At 46.9% G+C, this 21,225-nt stretch overlaps 1 protein-coding gene across 2 annotated transcripts in view; it reads left to right on the forward strand.

The window, feature by feature from the left end:
- DNAAF5 (dynein axonemal assembly factor 5) overlaps positions 1-5,569 on the forward strand; it is a 36,396-nt gene extending 30,827 nt beyond the window's left edge. For both annotated transcript variants that reach the window (XM_027125527.1, XM_027125528.1), the window contains one exon: positions 4,526-5,569. In XM_027125527.1, coding sequence (XP_026981328.1) covers positions 4,526-4,662 — 137 coding nt within the window. In that variant the 3' untranslated portion in view covers positions 4,663-5,569. The remainder of the gene's footprint in view (positions 1-4,525) is intronic.
- Positions 5,570-21,225: the final 15,656 nt, after the last annotated feature.

Here is a 21,225-nt window from a genome sequence, read left to right on the forward strand (position 1 = left end):
ACAGAGTATTGAGTGGAGTTCCCTTTGCTATACAGTAGTTCCTTATTAGTTATCTATTTTATATATGGTAGTGTGTATGTGTCAATCCCAGTCTCCCAATTTATCCCTCCCCTCTTTTCCCCGCTGGTAACCATAGTTTGTTTTCTACATCTCTGACTCTATTTCTGTTTTGTAAATAAGTTCATTTGTATAATATTCTTAGATTCCACATATAAGCAATATCATATGATATTTGTCTTTCTTTGACTTGCTTCACTTAGTATGACGATCTCTAGGTCCATCCATGTCACTTCAAACGGCATTATTTCATTCTTTTTTTATGGCTGAGTAATATTCTCACATCTTCCTTATCCACTCATCTGTCGATGGACATTTAGGCTGCTTCCATGTCTTGACTATTGTAAATAGTGCTGCTATGAATATTGGGGTGCATGTATCTTTTCAAATTGGAGGTGTTTCCAGATATATGCCTAGGATGGGGTTGCTGGATCATATGGTAGTTCTACTTTTAGTTTTTTGAGGAACCTCCATTCTGTTCTCCATAATGGTTGTACCAATTTACATTCCCACCAACAGTGTAGGAGGGTTCCATTTTTCCACACCCTCTCCAACATTTATTGTTTGTAGACTTTTTGATGATGGCCATTCTGACTGGTGTGAAGTGATACCTCACTGTAGTTTTGATATGCATTTCTCTAATAATTAGCAATGTTGAGCATCTTTTCATGTGCCTGTTAGCCATCTGTATGTCTTCTTTGGAGAAATGTCTGTTGAGATCTTCTGCCCATTTTTGGATTGGGTTGTTTTCTCTTTTGACATAGAGCTGCATGAGCTGTTTGTATATTTTGGAGATTAGTCCCTTGTCGGTCGCTTCATTTGCAAATATTTTCTCCCACTATGTGGGTTGTCTTTTCGTTTAGTTTATGGTTTCCTTTGCTGTGCAGAAGCTTTAAGTTTAATTAGGTCTCGTTTGTCTATTTTTGTTTTTATTTTCATTATTCTAAGAAGTGGATCAAGAAAGATCTTGCTGTGATTTATGTCAAAGAGTGTTTTGCCTATGTTTTCTCTAAGAGTTTTATAGTGTCCGGCCTTACATTTAGGTCTTTTATCCATTTCAAGTTTATTTTTGTGTATAGTGTTAGGAAGTGTTCTAATTTCATTTTTTTACATGCAGCTGTCCAGTTTTCCCAGCACCACTTATTGAAGAGACTGTCTTTTCTCCATTGTATACTCTTGCCTCGTTTGTCATAGATTAGTTGACCATAGGTGCGTGGGTTTATCTCTGGGCTTTCTGTCCTGTTCCATTGATCTATATTTCTGTTTTTGTGCCAGTACCATACTGTTTTGATTACTGTAGCTTTGTAGTATAGTCTGAAGTCAGGGCATCTGATTCCTCCAGCTCCGTTTTTCTTTCTCAGGATTGCTTTGGCTATTCGGGGTCTTTTGTGTTTCCATATATATCAGATGTATCTTCTGCAAATATTTTCTCTCAATCTGTGGCAAAAGTTTTTAATTTTAATGAAGTCCAGCTTATCAATTATTTCTTTCATGGATTATACTTTTGGTGTTTATCTAAAAAAGTATTGCCATACCCAAAGGTCACCTAGGTTTTCTCCTATGTTATATTCTAGGAGTTTTATATTTACGTCTATCATCAATTTTGAGTTAATTGTCATGAAAGAGGTAAGGTCTGTGTCTAGATTTTTTTGTTGTTTTTTGTTCTTTGGATGTGGATGTCCATTTGTTCTATCACCATTTGTGAAAAGACTGTCTTTGCTCCATTGTATCGCCTTTATTTCTTTGTCAAAGATCAGTTGACAGTATTTATGTGGGCCTATTTCTGGTCTCTCTGTTCTGTTCCATTGATCTATTTGCCAGTACCACACTGTCTTGATTACTGTGGCTTTATAGAAAGTCTTGAAGTTGGGTAGTGTCAGTGCTCCAACTTTGTTTTTCTCCTTCAATATTGTGTTAGTTTGTTAATATCCACACAATAATTTGCTGGGATTTTAATTGGGATTGCATTGAATCTATATATAGATCAAGTTGGGAAAAACTGATATCTTGATAATAGTGAGTCTTCCAGTCCATGAACATGAAATATCTTTCCATTTATTTAGTTCTTCTTTAATTCCATTCATCAGAGTTTTGTAAATTTTCTCATATAGATCTTCTATACATTTTGTTAGATTTATACCAAGGTATTTCATTTTGGAAGGTACTACTGTAAATGGTATTGTTTTAATTTCAGATTGCACTCATTCATATCTGGTGTATAGGAAAGTGATTGACTTTTTAAAATTTATTTTTGGCTGTGTTGGGTCTTCGTTGCTGCACGTGGGCTTTCTCTAGTTGTGGCGAGTGGGGGCTACTCTTCGTTGTTGTGTGCACGGGCTTCTCATTGCGGTGGCTTCTCTTGTTGCGGAGCGCAGGCTCTAGGCGTGCGGGCTTCAGTAGTTGTGGCATGCGGGCTCTAGAGTGCAGGCTCAGTAGTTGTGGCACATGTGCTTAGTTGCTCCGTGGCATGTGGGATCTTCCCGGACCAGGGCTCGAACCCGTGTCCCCTGCATTGGCAGGTGGATTCTTAACCACTGCACCACCAGGGAAGTCCAAGTGATTGACTTTTGTATGTTAACCTTGTATCCTGCAACCTTGCTATAATCACTTATTAGTTCCAGGAGTTTGTCAATTCTTCCCAATTTCAACATAAACGGTCATGTCATCTGTAAACAAAGACAGTTTATTTCTTCCTTGCCAATGTGTATATTATCTTTCATTTCCTTTTCTTATCTTATCACATTAGCTAGGACATCCAGTTTGGTGTTGAAAAAGAGTGGTGAGAGGGGACATCCTTGCTTTGTTCCTGATTATAGTGGGAAAGTTTCAAGTTTCTTACCCTAAGTGTCATGTTAACTGTAGATTTTTTCATAGATATTCATTATTGAGGAAGTTGCCCTCTATTCCTAGTTTACAGAATGTTTTTACTCATGAGTGGGTGTTAGACTTTGTCAAAATGCTTTTCTGCGTCTATTGATGTGATCATGTGGTGCCTCTTTTAGCTTGTTGATGTGATGGATTACGTTAATTGATGTTTGAAGTGTTGAAGCAGCCTTGCACACCTGGGGTAAATCTCACTCGGTCTTGGTATGTGATGCTTTTTATACATTGTTGGATTTGATTTGCTAATATTTTGTTGAGGATTTTTGCATCTATGTTTGTGAGAAATATTGGTCTGTAGTTTCCTTTTCCTGTAGCATCTTTTTCTGAGTTTGTATCGGGGTAATGCTGGTCTCATAGGATGAGTTAGCACGTGTTCCCTGTGCTTCTGTCTTCTGGAAGAGAGTGCAGAGAATTGGTTTCATTTCTTCCTTAAAGGTTTGGCAGAATTCGCTCCTGAACTCAACTGGTTCACCTACTGGGGCTGGTGCTTTCTGTTTGGGAAGGTTATTGATTATTGATTCAGTTTCTTTAGCGGATGTAGGTCTACTGTTAGCGGATGTAGGTCCACTGCGAGTGTCTATTCTCGTGTGAGTTTTGGCAGATTATGCCTTTCAGAGAATTGGTCCATTTCACCTGGGTTATCAGAGTTGTGGGCAAGGAGTTGTCAGAGAACCAATGTTTGGTTCTGTGGATGATCCTATTGATTTTCTGTTTCAGATTTCACTGATTTATGCTCTGATTCTTCTTTTCTTCTGCTAACTTTGGATTTAATTTGCTCTTTTTTCTAGTTTCCTAAGGTGATTTAGATTATTGATTTTAGATCTTTTTTTTTAATGTGTGCATTCAATGGTATAAGTTTCCCTGTAAGCACTGCTTTTCACTGCATCCCACAAATTTTGATAAGTTGTGTTTTCATTTTCATTTAGTTCAAAATATTTTTTAATTTTTCTTGAGATTTCTTCTTGGACCATTGTGGTATTTACAAATGTGTTGTTTAATCTCCAGATATTTGGGGATTTTCCAATTATCTCTTTGTTACTGATGTCCAGTTCAATTCCATGTTGTCTGAGAGCAGAGATTGTATGATTTCTGTCCTTTTATATTTGTGAAGGTGTGTTTTATGGCCCTGAATGTGGCCTATTTTAGTGACTGTTCCATGGGAGCTTGAGAAGAACGTGTGCTCTGCTACTGTTGGATGAGATAGTCTGTAGATATTTGACTGATTGATGGTGCTTGTGGGGTCCTCCTGGGTGTACTTACCGATTTCCTGCCTGCTGGGTCTGTCCGTTTCTGAGAGAGGGGCATGGGAGTCTCCAGCCGCAATGGTGGATTAATCTATTTCTCCTAGGAGCTATCAGCTTTGCCTCACGTTGTTTGACACTGTGTTACTGGGCTCATACGTGATAAGGATCGTTATGTCTTCTTGAGTACTGACCCCTTAATCATTATGCAATGCCCTCCTAACCCCCATCACTTCCCTTGCTCTGCAGTCTGCTCTGTTTACGGCTGCTGTAACTTTAATATGAAGCTAAGCTTGGCTTAATATTTATTCCTGGCATCATAAAGGTGTTTTCCTGTTTTGCAGAGGCCCTCAAAGCAGGCAGTGTCCTCTTCCCTGACCTCCTGGTGAGAGAGATGGAGGCCGTCCTCCATAAGCATCGTTCACCCACCCACTGCGAGCAGCTGCTACAGCACCTGCAGGCCCTGCCGCCCGCCCCGTGACCAGAGTCCTGGGAGCAGAGCCTCAGCGCAACAGCTGGGGGGAGCGAACACCCAAGCCACGTCCTCACCTGGACTGGGATTCGTGGCCTTTAAATCTCGTCACAGGGCACCTTTCTGTCAACAGCCGAGGACCCTCACAAGCAAGCCTTTAACAGCAAGAAGAATGTATTCTCTAAGCACCGTGCCCAGTGCTCTCCTGGGACAGTTCTTCACACCCAGCAGTTTTTGAAATAAATAACTTTCACTGAGTGGCTTCTGTATTTTATGGCAAACTCATGCAATTCACTGAGAGGTCTGCCAGCAATCGACAGCCACCTTCAAATTAAATGTCAGCTTCTCATACCAAATCAGCACATTCTTTTTTTTAGTCTACGTGCACTGCTAGGTTCCTGGGTTATCGGTTCTTTCTTGCTTAAATGCCCAGCAAGAAAGTTCTTGAGTATTTAAAAAGAAAAAAGACAAAGTGATTAAAAGGAATGTTCTTTCTTTGGGTTCTGTCTACTGAAACTTAATATCTCAGTGAAAGACTGAAAAGAATTTGAAATCTTAAGAACTATTATCAGTGAAATCTTTCCCATTTAAGATACACTGGAATTTAAAATGTTACGTGGATATATTTGGTCACAGTATTTTTTCTTAGGTCAGTAATTCTGACAGTTGAAAATAGGATGTTTAATCAGATATAATTTTGGTTGCTCTCTTGTAAGTAGCAGTACAGTAAAGTTGTATTATATTTTCCAGTACTTTCTATCCCCAAGTGCCTAAAAGAGTTCATTTTAAGTGAGTTTTATTTCCATAAGCCAAATATTTATGTTAAGGGAAAAAAAATGCTGTGTTTTTTCCAAAAATCAAATACTAACACTTATGCTTTGGTATTTGAAAATATAACTTAAAATATTTATTATAACTATTCTGTATGCCTGTCTTCGTGTGTTTTGATAATTGAAATTCAGACTCTAAGAAAATTCTTTCCTTAGATTTAACCTCACAGTGATCGCAGCCTCCAGAATCCTGGGCCTTTGGACTGAGGGGTCCCCACTGCTCATTGTAGTGCCCTCTCTGGCCACCAGGTGGCAGGAGCTCCAAACAAGTTAAGACAAGGGTGTCAGCAAGGCTTCCAAGGGCTCACCCTCCGGGTGAGGGTCGGACCTGGAGAGGGGCTGAGAACTGAACCTGCAGCGCAGACCTGGGTCACTGCACCCCCGGCCCCATGGTGACGCAACTCCTGACCGCAGTGACCCTTGCGAGTCTCTGAAGCCACAGTTCCTCTCCAAACCCCATTTCTGTCCCCCAGCTTCCTGATTGCCCTCTGCCTCTGTATCCTCTGCGTGTCCTTCCTCAGCACTATCTGGAGTTAGAGATGCATATTATCAGGTCTTGGCCCAGACCTACTGAACCAGAGACAATGGGCTGGGGCCCAGCGGCTGGCCCTCCGGGGGACCCCTGCCTTGAGAACCACGCATTTTCACATCCAGCAAGGAGCTCCATCTCTGCCTTTGGTCAGACGTTCAGTGTCACGGCTGAGAGGACACCACGTGCTCAACCCCTCACCTCCCACAAGGCAGGCGGGTTGGGCGCGCCCTCCCGCCCCCCGCCGCTGCTGTCCAGCCCAGCTGCCACGCGGCTGCCGTGGAAGCATTAGCGGTGCGCTTTCGTTTCTGTGCATCGTTAGGGGAACTATTCAGAGGCAGCACTGCAGTGAGTCGGGACACCTGACACGATCTTAACAGCCTATGAAAGGTTATTTTTTTTGGCCGCGCCGCACGGCTTGTGGGATCTCAGTTCCCTGACCAGGGATCGATCCCGGGCCCATGCCAATGAAAGCGCCAAGTGTTAACCACTGGACCGCCAGGGAATTCCCAAAAGAAGTTTAATTTATTGATTTGTTCTTTTATGGATTGTGCTTTTTGTGCTGTATCTAGGAAGAAATTTTTGCTGTATTCAGGAAATTTTTCATTTCCTGAATTTAAGAAGCTCACAATGTTATTTTCATAAAGATAATTTATCTATTTGCCTCTACCTATGCTGTGGTTCAAAAACAAGTTTTACTTCCTTTTAAAATCTCCTTTCCGTGACCTAGATGAAAGTACATCCTTCTAGGGCGGTGGTCCCCAACCTTTTTGGCACCAGGGACCGGTTTTGTGGAAGACAGTTTTTCCACGGAAGGGGGAGAGGGGATGGTTTCGGGATGATTCAAGCACACTACATTTATTGTGCACTTTATTTCTATTATCATTACATTGTAATATATAATGAAATAATTATGAAACTCACCATAATGCAGAATCAGCGGGAGCTCTGAGCTTGTTTTCACTTGCCACTCACTGATAGGGTTTTGATGAGTCTGCAAGCGACTGATTTATGATGTTCTCTGTGCAGTCAGACCTCTCTGCTAATGATGACCTGTATTTGTGGCCCCTCCCCAGCGCCAGCGTCACCGCCTCAGCTCCCCCTCAGATCATCAGGCATTAGGTGCTCACAGGAACACGCAGCCTGGACCCCTCGCACGCGCGGTTCACAGTAGGGTTCGCGCTCCTATGAGCATCTGATGCTGCTGCTGGTCTGACAGGAGGCAGAGCTCACCCGCCACTCACCTCCTGCTGTGCGCCCGGTTCCTAACAGGAAACCCTTGTTCTCTGGTTCCCTGGTTGGGGACCCTTGTTCTAGGGTGAGTTGCTTAGTTGAAGATGAAACACCTACCTTTTAGTAGCCAAAGGCAGCCCTGTATGTGCCAGTATGGAATGACCTCTAAAATTGTAAAAAACAAGGAACACGACACTGTGCATGGAATGCGGCATATGTAAAAGGAGAGAAGGAGCTGCCTATCTGCTTTTATGTGCATAAGACATTTCTAGAAGGTTACAAAAGAAACTGGTAAGAGTCGTGGCCTCTGGGAAGGGGACCTGTAGGGCTGAGAGACTGGAGTGGAAGTTGGGTCTATGCCTCTTGGTACCTTTGAATGTACTTTCTTGTGCACGTGTTCCGTGGTCAAAAATACAACTCAGCTGAGACTAACTCAGAAATCGGAAACCCGACTGACTTGGGTGATGGTCTTGGCTCCTAAGTCAGCACACACCTGTTTCTTCTGTGTAACCAGAGCCCTATTCCAGGGAAGGATGTTCAGGATGAAGCAAAAGGTTTACCAAAAAGTTGTCTTGTTGAGAAATGAAAATGCAAAGATTTGTACCCAAGTGTTCATAGCTGCTTTATTCCAGCCCCAAACTGGAAATCACCCAAATGTCCATCAACAATTACGAATGGATAAACTGTAGTATATCTGTACAACAGAATACTATACTGCAATCAAAAGAAACTAAACACTGCAACATGGGTGGCTCTCACAGACACTAGGCTGAAGCCAGATGTGAAGGAGTGCATCTTTTACTGGACTTCTAGAACAGGCAAAGCTATTCTATGGTTCTTTTTTTTTTTTTGCGGTACGTGGGCCTCTCACTGTTGTGGCCTCTCCCGTTGCGGAGCACAGGCTCCGGACGCGCAGGCTCAGCGGCCGTGGCTCACGGGCCCAGTCGCTCCGCGGCATGTGGGATCTTCCCGGACCGGGGCACGAACCCGCGTCCCCTGCATCGTCAGGCGGAGTCGCAACCACTGCGCCACTGGGGAAGCCTCCATGGTTCTTTTTAACCCCTGAACTAATGAAGGATGTTTAGGGATCTGCTGTGCTCTTTTCTCTACCTGTGTACGTGTGGATTTTGTGTGAACTTTTTCATAATTGAAAATACCAAAACTAAAAACAATCATTGGCTGAGTTTGGAATTGCTGTCAGAGGCTGCCTTCCCCAGGCAGGAGCGGGAAGCGTGGTTTCCCCTTCCCAAGCAAAGGCTTGCCTCTCCACTACCAGCTGCTATCTCAGTAGGGAGGCAGCAGCCTCCATTACCCCTCAGCCTCTCTCCTTTGACCTTGAACCCCCAGGGGTCTAAGCCTCCTTCCTGTGACTCTTCCCATAAGCAAGTGATGGCTTCAGGAGCTGGCTGGGACACAGGCCTGGAGCCTGTCCCAAAGGCAAGAGCACTTGCTCCGTTGTTCTTAGGTGCTTGTGCAGGGTTTTCTGAATGTTCTGGAAAAGTGTAATTTGAAGAGGCAAAGCAGTGCCCGTTGTCTGCTGGCAACACATGGTAACTGCAGACAGAAGAATCCATTTAGAAACCTAGGTGCTGTCTTCCTGGCCTAACGGATGCCACCTCTATCCTCTAGGACTTTACTAGAGGACGTCCCTTTATATTTCCATTCTTCAAAAAAGTAGGTTGACAGTTTTGGCTAAGGTTGAGAGTGAAGAGAAGTGGTGACAATGGCAAATGTAAAGGTGGGGCCCACAATGGCCTTTTCTTTAATTTTTAAAAATGTTTATTTATTTATTTGGCTGCGCCAGGTCCTGGTGGCAGCACGCGAACCCTTAGTTGCGGCATGTGGGATCTAGTTCCCTGACAGGGGATCGAACCTGGGCCCCCTGCATTGGGAGCACAGAGTCTTAGCCACTGGACCGCCAGGGAAGTCCCAACAATGGCCTTTTAAACTAATGTACGGGGACTGGGTTTGGGGCCGAACACTGGCCCGTTTCCAGTGTCCCAAGGACAGGCATTTGAGTTGGGATTTTCGGCCTCAGGATCAATTATTTGGGGCTGCATGTCCAGGCAGAAGGTATTTTTTTCACATAAGCATACACATCAGTCTTGCTGCTCGCCTGGCCACAGCTCTTTACCTGCTGAAGATGACCCTCCTGGAAAGACTTCACTTGCCCTGAGAAGTGGCCTTGGTTTTCACAGCAGGATGACAGCTTTAGCAACTAACACCTCTCGTGGAAGTGCTTTAGCCTGTACCTCTTCCCATTATTAACAAGATAAAATTAATGTTTCAGAAGCTACTGTTAACATTTCTCATACAACTTGAAAGCCTCAATGACATTTAATGGCAAAACTAAAATTAGGAATTTCGGTTTGGTGTACAAAGTCCCTACAAGATAAAAACGTACCTTCTTCCATCGACGGATGGATAAAGTAGATGTGGCACATATATACAGTGGAATATTACTCAGCCATAAAAAGCAACAAAATTGAGTTATTTGTAGAGAGGTGGATGGACCTACAGTCTGTCCTACAGAGTGAAGTAAGTCAGAAAGAGAAAAACAAATACCGTATGCTAACACATATCTATGGAATCTAAGAAAAAAACCATGGCTCTGATGAACCTAGGGGCAGGACAGGAATAAAGACGCAGACGTAGAGAATGGACTTGAGGATATGGGGAGGGAGAAGGGTAAGCTGGGACGAAGTGAGAGAGTGGCATGGACATATACACACTACCAAATGTAAAACAGATAGCTTGTGGGAAGCAGCCGCATAGCACAGGGAGATACCTCAGTGCTTTGTGACCACCTAGAGGGGTGGGACAGGGAGGGTGGGAGGGAGGGAGACGCAAGACGGAGGAGATGTGGGGATGGATGTATATGTATAACTGGTTCACTTTGTTATACAGCAGAAACTAACACACCACTGTAAAGCAGTTATACTCCAATAAAGATGTAAAAAAAATGTATCTTCTAACAGTTCAGCGACGGGATTTCTCCCACCGACTCCGGCCCGAGGCCCAGAAGCGCCGGCGGCCTGGCCTCCTACTGCGGGGCACGCGGCGCTGGTGACGCTCGCTCGGATGCAGCTGACGGAGCTGACGGCCCCGGTCCCGCCGTCACCGCCCCCGCCCCGCCCCCCACAGGCGCGCAGCCACCCCTCCCGCCCGCAGCTCCGCGGCCGGCCTCCTTGCGCGCCTCCGGCAGGTGCGCGCCGCCCTTGCCTGAAGAGAAAGTACCACCATCCCCGCGGCCGCTGACGAGCCCTGCATCCGTCGCCGGCAGGGGGCCCCGCTCCTCCCGCCCCGCGTCCTAATGGCCTCCATGTCTCCGCCGGGCCCGGCCGCACCCAAGATCGCCGCGGAGCCGCGACTCACGGGCCCAGCCAGCCGTCCTTGCAGCCGACCTTGCGGCGAGGGCGCGGCCGTGTAATCCGGCCTCGGCCAATCCGGGGCGCCGGCGCGGCCTCGGGCCGGACGTGCGCAGAAGCGCCCGCAGCCTAGTTCTGGCGGCGGCGGCGGCGGCGGCGGCGGCCCCGATTGGCCGAGTCTGGGTCACGTGGCCTCGCCGAGTTGCCCCTCCCAGTGCAGCCCTGCGGGAACGCGGCAGGTTCCAGGAGCGGCCCACAGGCGTCGCCGCTCCTGAGTGGCTGGTGGTCCAGTCAGGGCGCGCCGCTGTGGCGGTCGTTATTTTGATGCGAAATGGAGCCAGAACCCTCGTCAAATTGCACCTGCGGTCCAACCACGTCTTTTCAGTTGAGTCCCCGAAACCTGTTTAGCTTAAGCCAGTTTGAGCAGCACGTTCTCTTACTTGCAAGATTAAACGTCAGAGTTGAAACACAAATAGAGATAAATACTGATTAGAACGACCTGGAAAAAAAATGAATTTTTCATGTACTAAGCTTGTGACTTAGTAAGAAAGTCTTCGAGCCAGTAGGGATTGGACTCCCTCCAGTTGGGGCTCCCCTCCCACTGTTCTCCGGCCCCCAGAGATTTGGAAGGGGACCAGGTGCCTGTGAGTGGGGGCTCGGGATGCTGACAGGCCGTAGCTTTCGCGGTTGGCAGTTAGCTCATCCTCTTCCGGTGACGCTCTGAGCACAAGCTCTACACCCCAAACACAGCTGGTACTGAGTACTGACGGGGGCAGCGGGGCGCAGTCCACCGAGAGCCCACCCCACCTGCTGTTAGCAACACCCTTCCTGAAGGGAAGAATAGAGAGCCGGAGAGAACCTGTCTCTGGGTCCGGGGGCGGGAGGAGAGGGCAGGGGTGCCCTTCCTTCTCACCACACCCTCTTCCTTTCTTCGTACCTGGGGCGGAGAGCGCTCCAAGTCAACCAACACGTATACATGGGCTTAAGTGGCTGATTCCAGGGCTAGGGCAGGGAAAGTCCAGGATGAGCCTGGAGTGTCCTGCATCGCCAGAAAGTAAGGAAGTGCTCCAAAAAGGATGGGGACTCAGGAGCCGACCTGAGGGAGCTCCTAGTGGCCACAGCTGGAACTATATGCGTGGCAAAATTAATAACAATGCTATTTGCTTATGAGTTACAGAGTAATGTAAGTATCCACGAGTCCATAGTGATATAAAGAAAGAATAAATAGGGAATTCCCCGGCGCTCCAGGGTTAGTGCTCACTGCCAGGGACCTGGGTTCAATCCCTGGTCAGGGAACTAAGATCCCACAAGCCACGCCGTGCGGCCAAAAAGAAAAAAAAAAAAAAAAAAAGAATAAGTGGGGGAGGAAGGACAGCCCTATAAATCATTTTTTTAAGTGTTTAAGGTATAAGACATAACAATGTTAACACTGGGGGAAATGAGACAGAGTACATGGGAAGTCTGTCTACTATTTTTGCAGAATACAAGTGGACAAGGGTGAATTTACCACTCTCTCGGACCGGGTGAGCAAGGGACCTTCAGCATCAGGGCTGACCCTTGTGGCTCAGAAAGGCGCGAGCCGGTGAGATGCCGGGATGAATGTGCTTCTGTGGAATCTCGGCTGCCCAACCTGCCTCTACTGGCTTGGCAGGTACCAATGCCCCGAGCAGGGACAAACTTGGCAAGTTGAAGAAACAGCAAGGAGACAAGTCAGGGAGCTTACGAACGATCGAGAGGAAGGCGGTAGGAGGCAAGATTGGACAGACGGCAAGAGTCAGACGTCAGGGCCGCATCAGGTGAGGGCAGGGAACATATTCTCACTTACCCTTTCACGTCTCCTCCCACCTCCATTTATTATATTATTCTTGTAGGTTTTCCTCGAGTACCTGTGTGGCGTTAAACAATATACAATCCTTAAACCTTTATATCTTGTCCCGCCAGCTTTGGACGGTATCGCTATCCTTTCCCCCAACGGAAGACAGGAGTCCTGTCCTTTCCTCTGCCTCTCCGTCTTCCACCCACCTCCCAACTCCCATCACCCAGACTTCTACTTGTACATTGTCAAGATTGCTCTTTACAGTTAGAACAGATTGAAAATGCTTTTTCATGCTTTGCTTCTAGATCGTAGAAGCCCCCAGAGCCTGCCCTTCTCCCTGCAGCTGTCTGCCTCAGAGCCCCTGGCCTCTTTGCTGCTCAGGCCCGCTGCCCGGCCGTCACTGTGGACGTCACCCATGGCCCACTGGTCCCGTGCTTTTCCTGTTCTTGGTTCCTGGCTTCGTGTGCTGAAGTGTATTATAGGCACATCCTCAGAAAGGGATGTCTCTGCGTATCGAAAAAGGCCTTTAATTTGCATTCATAACTTGGCATTGGTTTCTAGATTCCAAACTTTTCCTCAGGATTTCGAAGGCACAGCTCTGGAGAAGTCACTGGAATTTTATCTCCAGATGCTTTGAAGATGTCTCTTTATCCCTAACACTCTGAAATTTCACAAGAACAAGTCTAGATGGGGATTCCTTTTTCATTCACCCTGATCTGTGCTTGAGGGGCCCTTTCATTTTCTACAATTTTTTGTTTGTTTCTTTGTTTTTAAGAACTTTTTCTCTGTTTGCTCTGTTTTCTCTATTCTCTAATTCTGGAACTTCTGTGTACATGAAGTTGAACATCCTGGACCACCCTCCTCAGCTCCATCATTTCTCATCTATTTTCTTAGTATTCTATTGACCTTTTGATTTTCACCATTTACTTTTTAAGTCTCTGGGTCTTGTTGTTGTTGTTTTTGGCTGCGTTGGGTCTTTGTTGCTGCGCGCGGGCTTTCTCTAGTTGCAGCGAGAGCGGGCTACTCTTCGTTGTGGCGCACGGGCTTAGTTGCTCCGTGGCACATGGGATCTTCCCGGACCAGGGATCCACCCCGTGTCCCCTGCATGGCATGCAGATTCTGATCCACTGCACCACCCAGGGAAGTCCCAAGTCTCTTTTTCTTTAAATGAATTTTATTCAGATTTAATTTACATACAATGAAATGGTCCCATTTTAAGTGTATATTTTGCTGAGTTTTGACAAATATATACAGTTGTGCAATTACCATCACAATCAAGATATAGAATGTTTCCATTACCCCCCAAAGTTTTTTTGGTCCCCTTCCCAGTCAAACCCCACTCCGCAGCCAGGCCCTGGGCAGCCACTGATCTGCCTTCTGACATTACAGATTACAATGTCATTTCTATATTGTCATGCTCAACACAGTGTTTTTGAGACTTAGCCACACTTTTGCATGTAGCAGTTATTCATTCCATTTTTATTGCTGAGTCGTATTCCATTGTATCACAATTTTTTATCTGCTCATCAGTTGAGGGACGTTTGGGTGCTTCCTGTTCAGTTTTGAATAACGCTGCTAGAAACGTTCGTATGCAAGTCTCTGCGTGGACATACGTCTTCATTTTGCCTGGGCGAATGCTGAGGGGTGGAATCGCTGGATGGCATAAAAAGTGTAGGCTTAGCTATATTATAAACTGCTGATCTGTTTTCCAGAGTAGTTGTAACATTTGACGGTCCCACCAGAAATGTATGAGAGTTCCATTCGCTCTGAATCTTTCCCATCACTCGGCGTGGTCAGATCTTACTTGGTTATTCCAGCTACCTCAGTTTCCTTGACAGGCCTCTCTCCTAAATAGAAAGGTTGACGGGAGTGTCCTGTCCAAGGGTAAGGGTTACCAGGTGCCGGACCGACGGAGGAATTCCTTGGGGAGCCCCGCCCCACCCTAAAAGCACCAAGCAGTTTGCTTGATTTGCTTGGAGAAGAGAAATCTGGCTTCTGGACCAGGGAGCCAGGCCAGCTGCCAGTTGCTCTGTGGCCTGCGTTTGGGAGGGAACAGTTGTTCCACCCAGAGCTCTGGTTAATCCCCGGTGTCAGCCCTACCCCGAAGCTGAGCCTCTGAGACCAGGACAGACAAGCCTCCGCCTCTGCCCAGGCCACCCCCAGCCCCTTCCCCACCCCCGTGCCTATTCTGGGATGCTGCTTCCTCCGCCACTCTTCTAACTGCTTTTCTCCTTGCCCAGATTTGCTGAATGCTCTCATCTACTGACGTCTCCCATCCCCACCCACCTCCTTTCTGTGCTTCTCCACTAATCCTTTCAAGGAAGCCTTAGGTGAGAAGAGGAGAAACTGCCTGTGCTCAGTTCTTCTCTGCACTGAGAGCTTGACTTCTGTCTGTGGGCGGAGAAGAGTGTCCACAGGCATCCTAGGTGGAGAAGCAGGCTGCAAAGTGGCACATACAGGGTGCACTTCTGTAAAAATGTACGCATGTGTACACAGAAAGTGACAGAACAGACATAAAAATATTTACAAAAGTTAGCTCTGGGTGATGGGATTAAAGTGATCTATGGGTTTTTAAAAATTTTTTAAATACTTTCTTATGTTTTCTAAACTGCAGTTATGAGTGTGGCAGTTTGCATAGCGGCTAAAGCCTCGGGCTGTGGGGTTGCACAGATCTGGATACGGACTTTCAGATGGAGGGGGTGAAGGCACAGGTGGGGACTGACCTCGAGTCCCTGACGTGACAGGAAAGTTCTTGTAAACCAGCCGCAACTTTTTGTCTCTCCAAAGCCACAGATGGTCAGTAACCGCTGCTGGAGCTTGGGGACGCATTGTCCCTTCACGCCCTGTGGAGCTGAGTAAAGTGACATTTCCGCATTCTGACACTGGAACTAAGGTTTTGCTAAGAGATGTGGCTCCTGCCCTGACAGCGTAGAGCTGACCCTTCAGATCTCACCCCAATGAGACCCATGCGATCCCGGCAGCAAAACACTGTTCTTCCAGCTCTTAGCTGCTTTGATTGGAAGAGAGGAGTTTCAAATCGTCTTCTTGATGTCTGTGAAGAGTTTAATGAGACTGCAGGATACATAAAACAAAGATTGTCATTATCTTGTCCACAAACTCAACTGTGCTCATCCGTCTGCGTGTTTGGTGCCGGTGCAAAGGTGAATTCTGGCAGACTCAGTCAGTGACCTTCTTACCAAAGAAATGAACAGACCTTAGCCGCTAAATGTCCTCCAGCCTTTACACACAACTCTGCCCATAAAGGTGAGATCTGCTTACCTGCAATGTTGGGCTTTTCATAAGGCAAGTTTGGGTCACCTTTCACTTTCCTCTGAATATGCAGAAGTAAGGAGACTTCTGACCATAGAAATGGAAGCAGAAGCTCTTAGATACTTCCTACAAGATACCTGTCGTTGTTGGCGGTCATAGGAAAGATGTGCACATGCTGGTTGCCGTCAAAGCCTATCTCTCACAGTGCGGGAAAGGAGTGCCGTCCTCTAGTCTGGAAATACATCAGGGATGAGAACGGACTCAGGGCCTACAGGAAGACAGAAGTTCATATGCTTTTCTCCAGCCGGTTGGAGGGTCTTTGAAGAGGCCACAAGTGGGTGAACTGGCTGCACCTGGTTGTGTGATGGTCTGTGTAGATTGTGACAGTGACTCACCACAGGCAAAAACACTCACTGTATGACAATAGAAATGCTTCAGAACTCAAAAGAATCCCACTTTGAATTCAAATCTCAGTTATCTCTGCCTTACAGCCACATCCCCGAGAAGGAGAAGTTTACCTTACGGTGACTTCCAATATGCTTCGGGGCATTTAAGAATGGACATTTGAGACGTGGAAGCCTGTGTGATAAACTCACAGACGCAAAGGACCTGATGCATAAACAGCCGGTCACCAGCATATGTCTGCGGCCACCAGGAGGGTGGGCACCTTTTGAGAACGGGAACAGGTCCCCACAAGTCTAAGCCCGGGTGCTGTCAGGACGTCGTCATCACATGGATGATGCTGGGAGTCCAGGTGTTGTGGCTCCAGTCAGCGTGAAGTGTACGTCTCTCTGTGTCCCATTTCCTGCTGCATGAAAGAAGGGTGTCCCCAAACTTCAGAGAAGTGTCGTCAGAGAGGGACAGGAGGAGGGACAGCGTCCTACTCACCACGACAGAAAGATCCATGTCATGGTCCAATTGATTAGTCCTATCGTGTTTGCAACCTCCTTTTAAAAAGTCTCGCATTAAAACAGATCCATGGGAATTCCCTGGTGGTCCAGTGGTTCGGGCTCCAAGCTTTCACTGCCAGGGCCCAGAGTCAGTCCCTGGTCAGGGAACTAAGATCCCACAAGCCACGTGGTGCAGCCAAAAAAAACCCACAACAAACCACACAGATCCAAATACTAATAAACATACCGACTTGAGTGAATCTCCAGGAATCGTGCCGAGTTTAAAAAGCCAACCTCAAAAGTTGACATACCGTATGATACCATTTATACAACGCTGTTTACAAAATATTTATTGATTGATTGATTGATTTGGCTGTGCCGGGTCTTACTTGCGGCATGTCGGATATTTATTGCAGCGTGTGGTACCTTTAGTTGCAGCATGTGGGCTCTTAGTTGTGGCATGCATGTAGGATCTGGTCCCCTGACCAGGGATCAAACCCGGGCCCCCTGCATTTGGAGTGTGGAGTCTTAACCACTGGACCAGCAGGGAAGTCCTTATACAACATTTCTGAAATGACAAAACTTTAGGAAAAGATGGCAGGCTAGTGGTTTCCAGGGGCTAAGGACAGACGGTGGAAACGGGTGGGGGCTGCAGAGGGCACAGGAGAGATGCCTGGGGAGCTGAAACCTCCCAGCATCTTCACTCCCAGTTACACGAGTCTGGACACCTGTGCCCCATGTTGGGAGCAGCCTTCACTCTGGCCCATCCGGTTCCTGGGTCACTATTTTCATGCTGCCCTTTCCCCTTGGAACGGGTTAAAGCCCCCAAGCAGGTGGGTTTTATAATCAGTGGGAGGATTTCATCCACAGGAGGTACCTCGGGGAGGCTGCTTTCCAGATGCCACAAAATTGTACTAAAATTCACATAACATTTACCAACTTAACCATTTTTCAATGTCCAGTTTAGGGGTATTAAGAATGTTCACATTGTTGTGCAACGTCACCACTGTCTGTCTCCAGAACTTTCTCATCTTCCCAAACTGAGACTCTGCCCCCATTAAACACTAACCCCCATCCCCCTCCTCCAGCCCCTGGTGCCCACCCTCCTCCTTGCTGTCTCTGTGACCCTGACTGCTCCAGGGACCCTCCCCCTGAGCTTGCTTGGGCCGTCCACACGCCCGCCGATACTCGGTGTCGTCCACTCTGATGGTTGCCAATCTGATGGGGGTAGAGTGGAGTGGAGTTACTTGAATTTGCATTTCTCTGATTACTAATGGGCTGAAGCAACTCTTTATTATATTCTTGTCCTGCATTTAAGTTTCTTCTTCTGTGGATTGCCTGTTCCCATCCTTTGCCCATTTTCCTATTGCATTCCTCTTTTTCTTGTTGATTTGCAGGAGCTTCTTGTATATTCTAAACAGTAGCTCCTTGTCTTTTAAAGATGGCAGATATCTTCTGACCTGTCATTTGTCTGCTGGCTTGTTCGTGGTATCTTTATTGAGCAGACATCTTTCATTTTGATGTAATCAGATCCATCAATGTTTCATCATAAGGTCTGTGCTTTTGAGGTTTGTTTTAAGAAATCCTTCCCCACCCCTGGGAAACAGAGCCTCCTTCATTATCTTCTTTTGACATCGTAGTGTTCCTTTTCTTTTTTTAATTTAATTTTTTTATGTGTTTAATTTTTGGCTGCGTTGGGTCTTTGTTGCTGCACGAAGCCTTTCTCTTGTTGCGGAGCACGGGCTCTAGGTGTGCGTGCTTCAGTAGTTGTGGCGCCCGGACTTAGTTGCTCCGCGGCACGTGGGATCTTCCCGCACCAGGGCTCGAACTCACGTCCCTTGCATTGGCAGGCAGATTCTCAACCACGGTGCCACCAGGGAAGCCCCCCTAGTGTTCCTTTTCATTTAGGTGGTCATTCATCTGGAATCTAGTTTTATTTCTTTAAAAATAAAATTTCAATGAGAAAACGGCAAAATATTAGTAGTTGTTAATTTAGGACAGTGGAGTCAGTGTGCATATTACTGTACTTTTTCCATAGTTTAACATTTCTAAACTTCTAAAATTTGTAAAAATTTCTTAGTATTTTGTGCAAAATACAGGTAAAGTCAAATAAGAAAACAATTTACGAAGCCCCACTTGGATAGAATCACTGGCAATTTTCTGTGCTCTGTGTGTGTGTGTGTGTGTGTGTGTGTGTGTGTGTGTGTGTGTCTATACACACACGGAATCATATAGAACCTACATTTTTCAGTTAACAGCTTGTCATTTCCTGAGTACATTTCATGCCCCGTCTCTGCACATATGACACTGTGAGCGCTGTTTTCTTTTTCAAGGAAAACTAGCTTTGTTCTTGGAGTTTATCTCTTCCCTCCTGTGATCTAACTCCATAAGACATCAGGCTCCAGGTTAGATTCCTGCACTGTGATTGTCTCACTCCAACTACCTGTCACCTGAAGAATTCTTTTGTTTTTCCATCTAGAAAGCAGTGTTTCCACCCATTTTGCTTTCTTGAATAGTGAATTCTCACTCTGTAGGCATAAGACACACGCACAAACACACGTATCTGTTACGCAAGTCTCTTCCTGCTGGAAGCAGGCGTGTCAGGTGGGCAGCAAACTTGATTTTCATCGGTGGATCCCAACACCTACTAAGTATGGGGCACACAGTAGGCATGCAGTAAACATATGTTAAATTAATGCAGTCCCAATAAGAAGAAAGACTGGGAGTAAGTGCCCAAGAAGCTGTCCAGGTGAGCACGCTGGGGTCGAAGTCAAGGGGCACAGGTGGGCACGGGTGGGCACAGGCGGGGAAGACCTCGTGGAGTAGGACCACAGCAAGAGGGAGACGGAATGCAGAAAGCATGGGCACCGGGGCCAGCACGGCGAGGGGAGGGAAGACTCCCAACGCCCCTGACGGTGCCTATGGGGAAGTCTCTTCCTGCTCGGGCCTCGGCCTCCAGAGGAGCAGGGCTGGCTGCTCTCCAGGTGTCTGTGGCTGTGCTGAAGGGCCCGGAGCAGCTGCAGTGCCAGGTGAACTCATTCATACCCACCCACCGGTACAGACCGATACCAACCAGCTGAAGCCGGCCGAAGCCAGCGTAAACGAGATGGAAGTGGTCAGGGTGGGCACAGTCCCTCCAGAGAAGACCTCCAGGCCTCACCTGAGTCGGCACCAGGGGGGTCTGTCCCTGGTTGCAGCCTCTTTCCCTGCAGGTGGAGGAGACACGAGCAGGGAGAGTCATGGGTTTCCTCCCATCACTGTGTGCTGGAGGTGGGGGGCTGTCAGCTACTGCTTCCTCCATCAGGGCATCCTGTCCTGCTTGTTTCCTCTTGCTGGTGAGTGTTCTAAGGGCCTGTTTCTGTTGGTTTTTTTGCCAGGGACATTTCCCCGTTCCCCGTGTCCCCCCGCCCCCGCCGGCTGCTCCCCACTCCTCAGCCTGGAGGCCTAAATGGTGAGCCCAGCCTTGGTGCTCACCTCCACCAAGGCTGAGAGGCATTCAGATTCCGGATTCTGAGCTGGGGAGGGAGCGGGTGGGGCTGAAGTGATTTGAGAGGCTGCTGGCCTTGCCTTGCACCACCACGGGCCCAGGATGGGAAGCACCGGCTTCTACTCTCAAAGGCTTTTTCGTGCCTTTCCCGATGCTGCCTGCACATCCTCTGCTGTTCCTCTCAAACTTGGCGGGACCCTCAGGATTTCGTGAGCTTCCTTTCATCATGTACTGGGGGGTCCCATGGAGCCCCGCCAGTATCTCATCCCCTCCTTTGGCCTTACGGCATGTGGCTTTGCACCCTTCCCTGTTTGTTGTTGCCGGTGAAATATCTTTTCTTCTTTTAAGCTGGTCTCGGTCATTTCGTAATTATTGGGAGGAAGAAGATTGCTTCTGTGACCTGCCTTCCGTGTGGAATCCTTACCCAGAAGTGTCCGCGGATGTCTACACTGCTGTCCACTAGAAACACCATGAGTGCCACCTATGAAATCTCACATTTTCTAGTCGCTGCATTAAAAACGCAGAGAGAAACAGATGAAATTAATTTGATAATGTTTTATTTAACCAACATATCCAAAATATTACAACTTAACACATAAGCAATATTTTAAAATATTAGTGAGGTATTTTACCTTCTTTTTCATACTTAGTCTTCAAAATTCTGTTTTATACACACACAGCTCACCTCAGTTCAGGCTAGCCACGTTTCCAGTGATCAACAGTTACATGTGGCCAGTAGCTACTATAGCTACTAGACTTAATCCAGATCTTTATTCTCCTCAGTCCACCCCCCGCCCTCCCAGGCAACACTCAAAAAACACAACCTTCTCTCCTCTCTCTGCCAGTGCTCTTGTTGAACACCTACCCTGCTTATGAAACACCTACCGGCATCTGTAAAATTTATACCAGGGATGAGACTTCCTACAAGCTCAGCTAAAGACACAGCCCCTGTGCTGTGAGTTAATAAACTAAGAGAAGAAAAAGGCCATCCTTTTTCTTCCTAAACCCTACAAGGACAGCCAGCTAACACTGCATTAGTCCATTGCCATTACTGTAATAAATATGTTCTCATTAAAATGGCCCATGCAACTGGATTTTCCTTTTCAGCCCTGGAAGTCTTTTCCTGAGCGGGCAATGTGGTAGGCTCTT

Source organism: Aethalodelphis obliquidens, unplaced genomic scaffold (genome assembly GCF_003676395.1).
Source record: "Aethalodelphis obliquidens isolate GAN/ISIS:26980383/991018 unplaced genomic scaffold, ASM367639v1 scaffold30, whole genome shotgun sequence".
In the NCBI taxonomy this organism is placed as follows: Eukaryota; Metazoa; Chordata; class Mammalia; order Artiodactyla; family Delphinidae; genus Aethalodelphis; species Aethalodelphis obliquidens.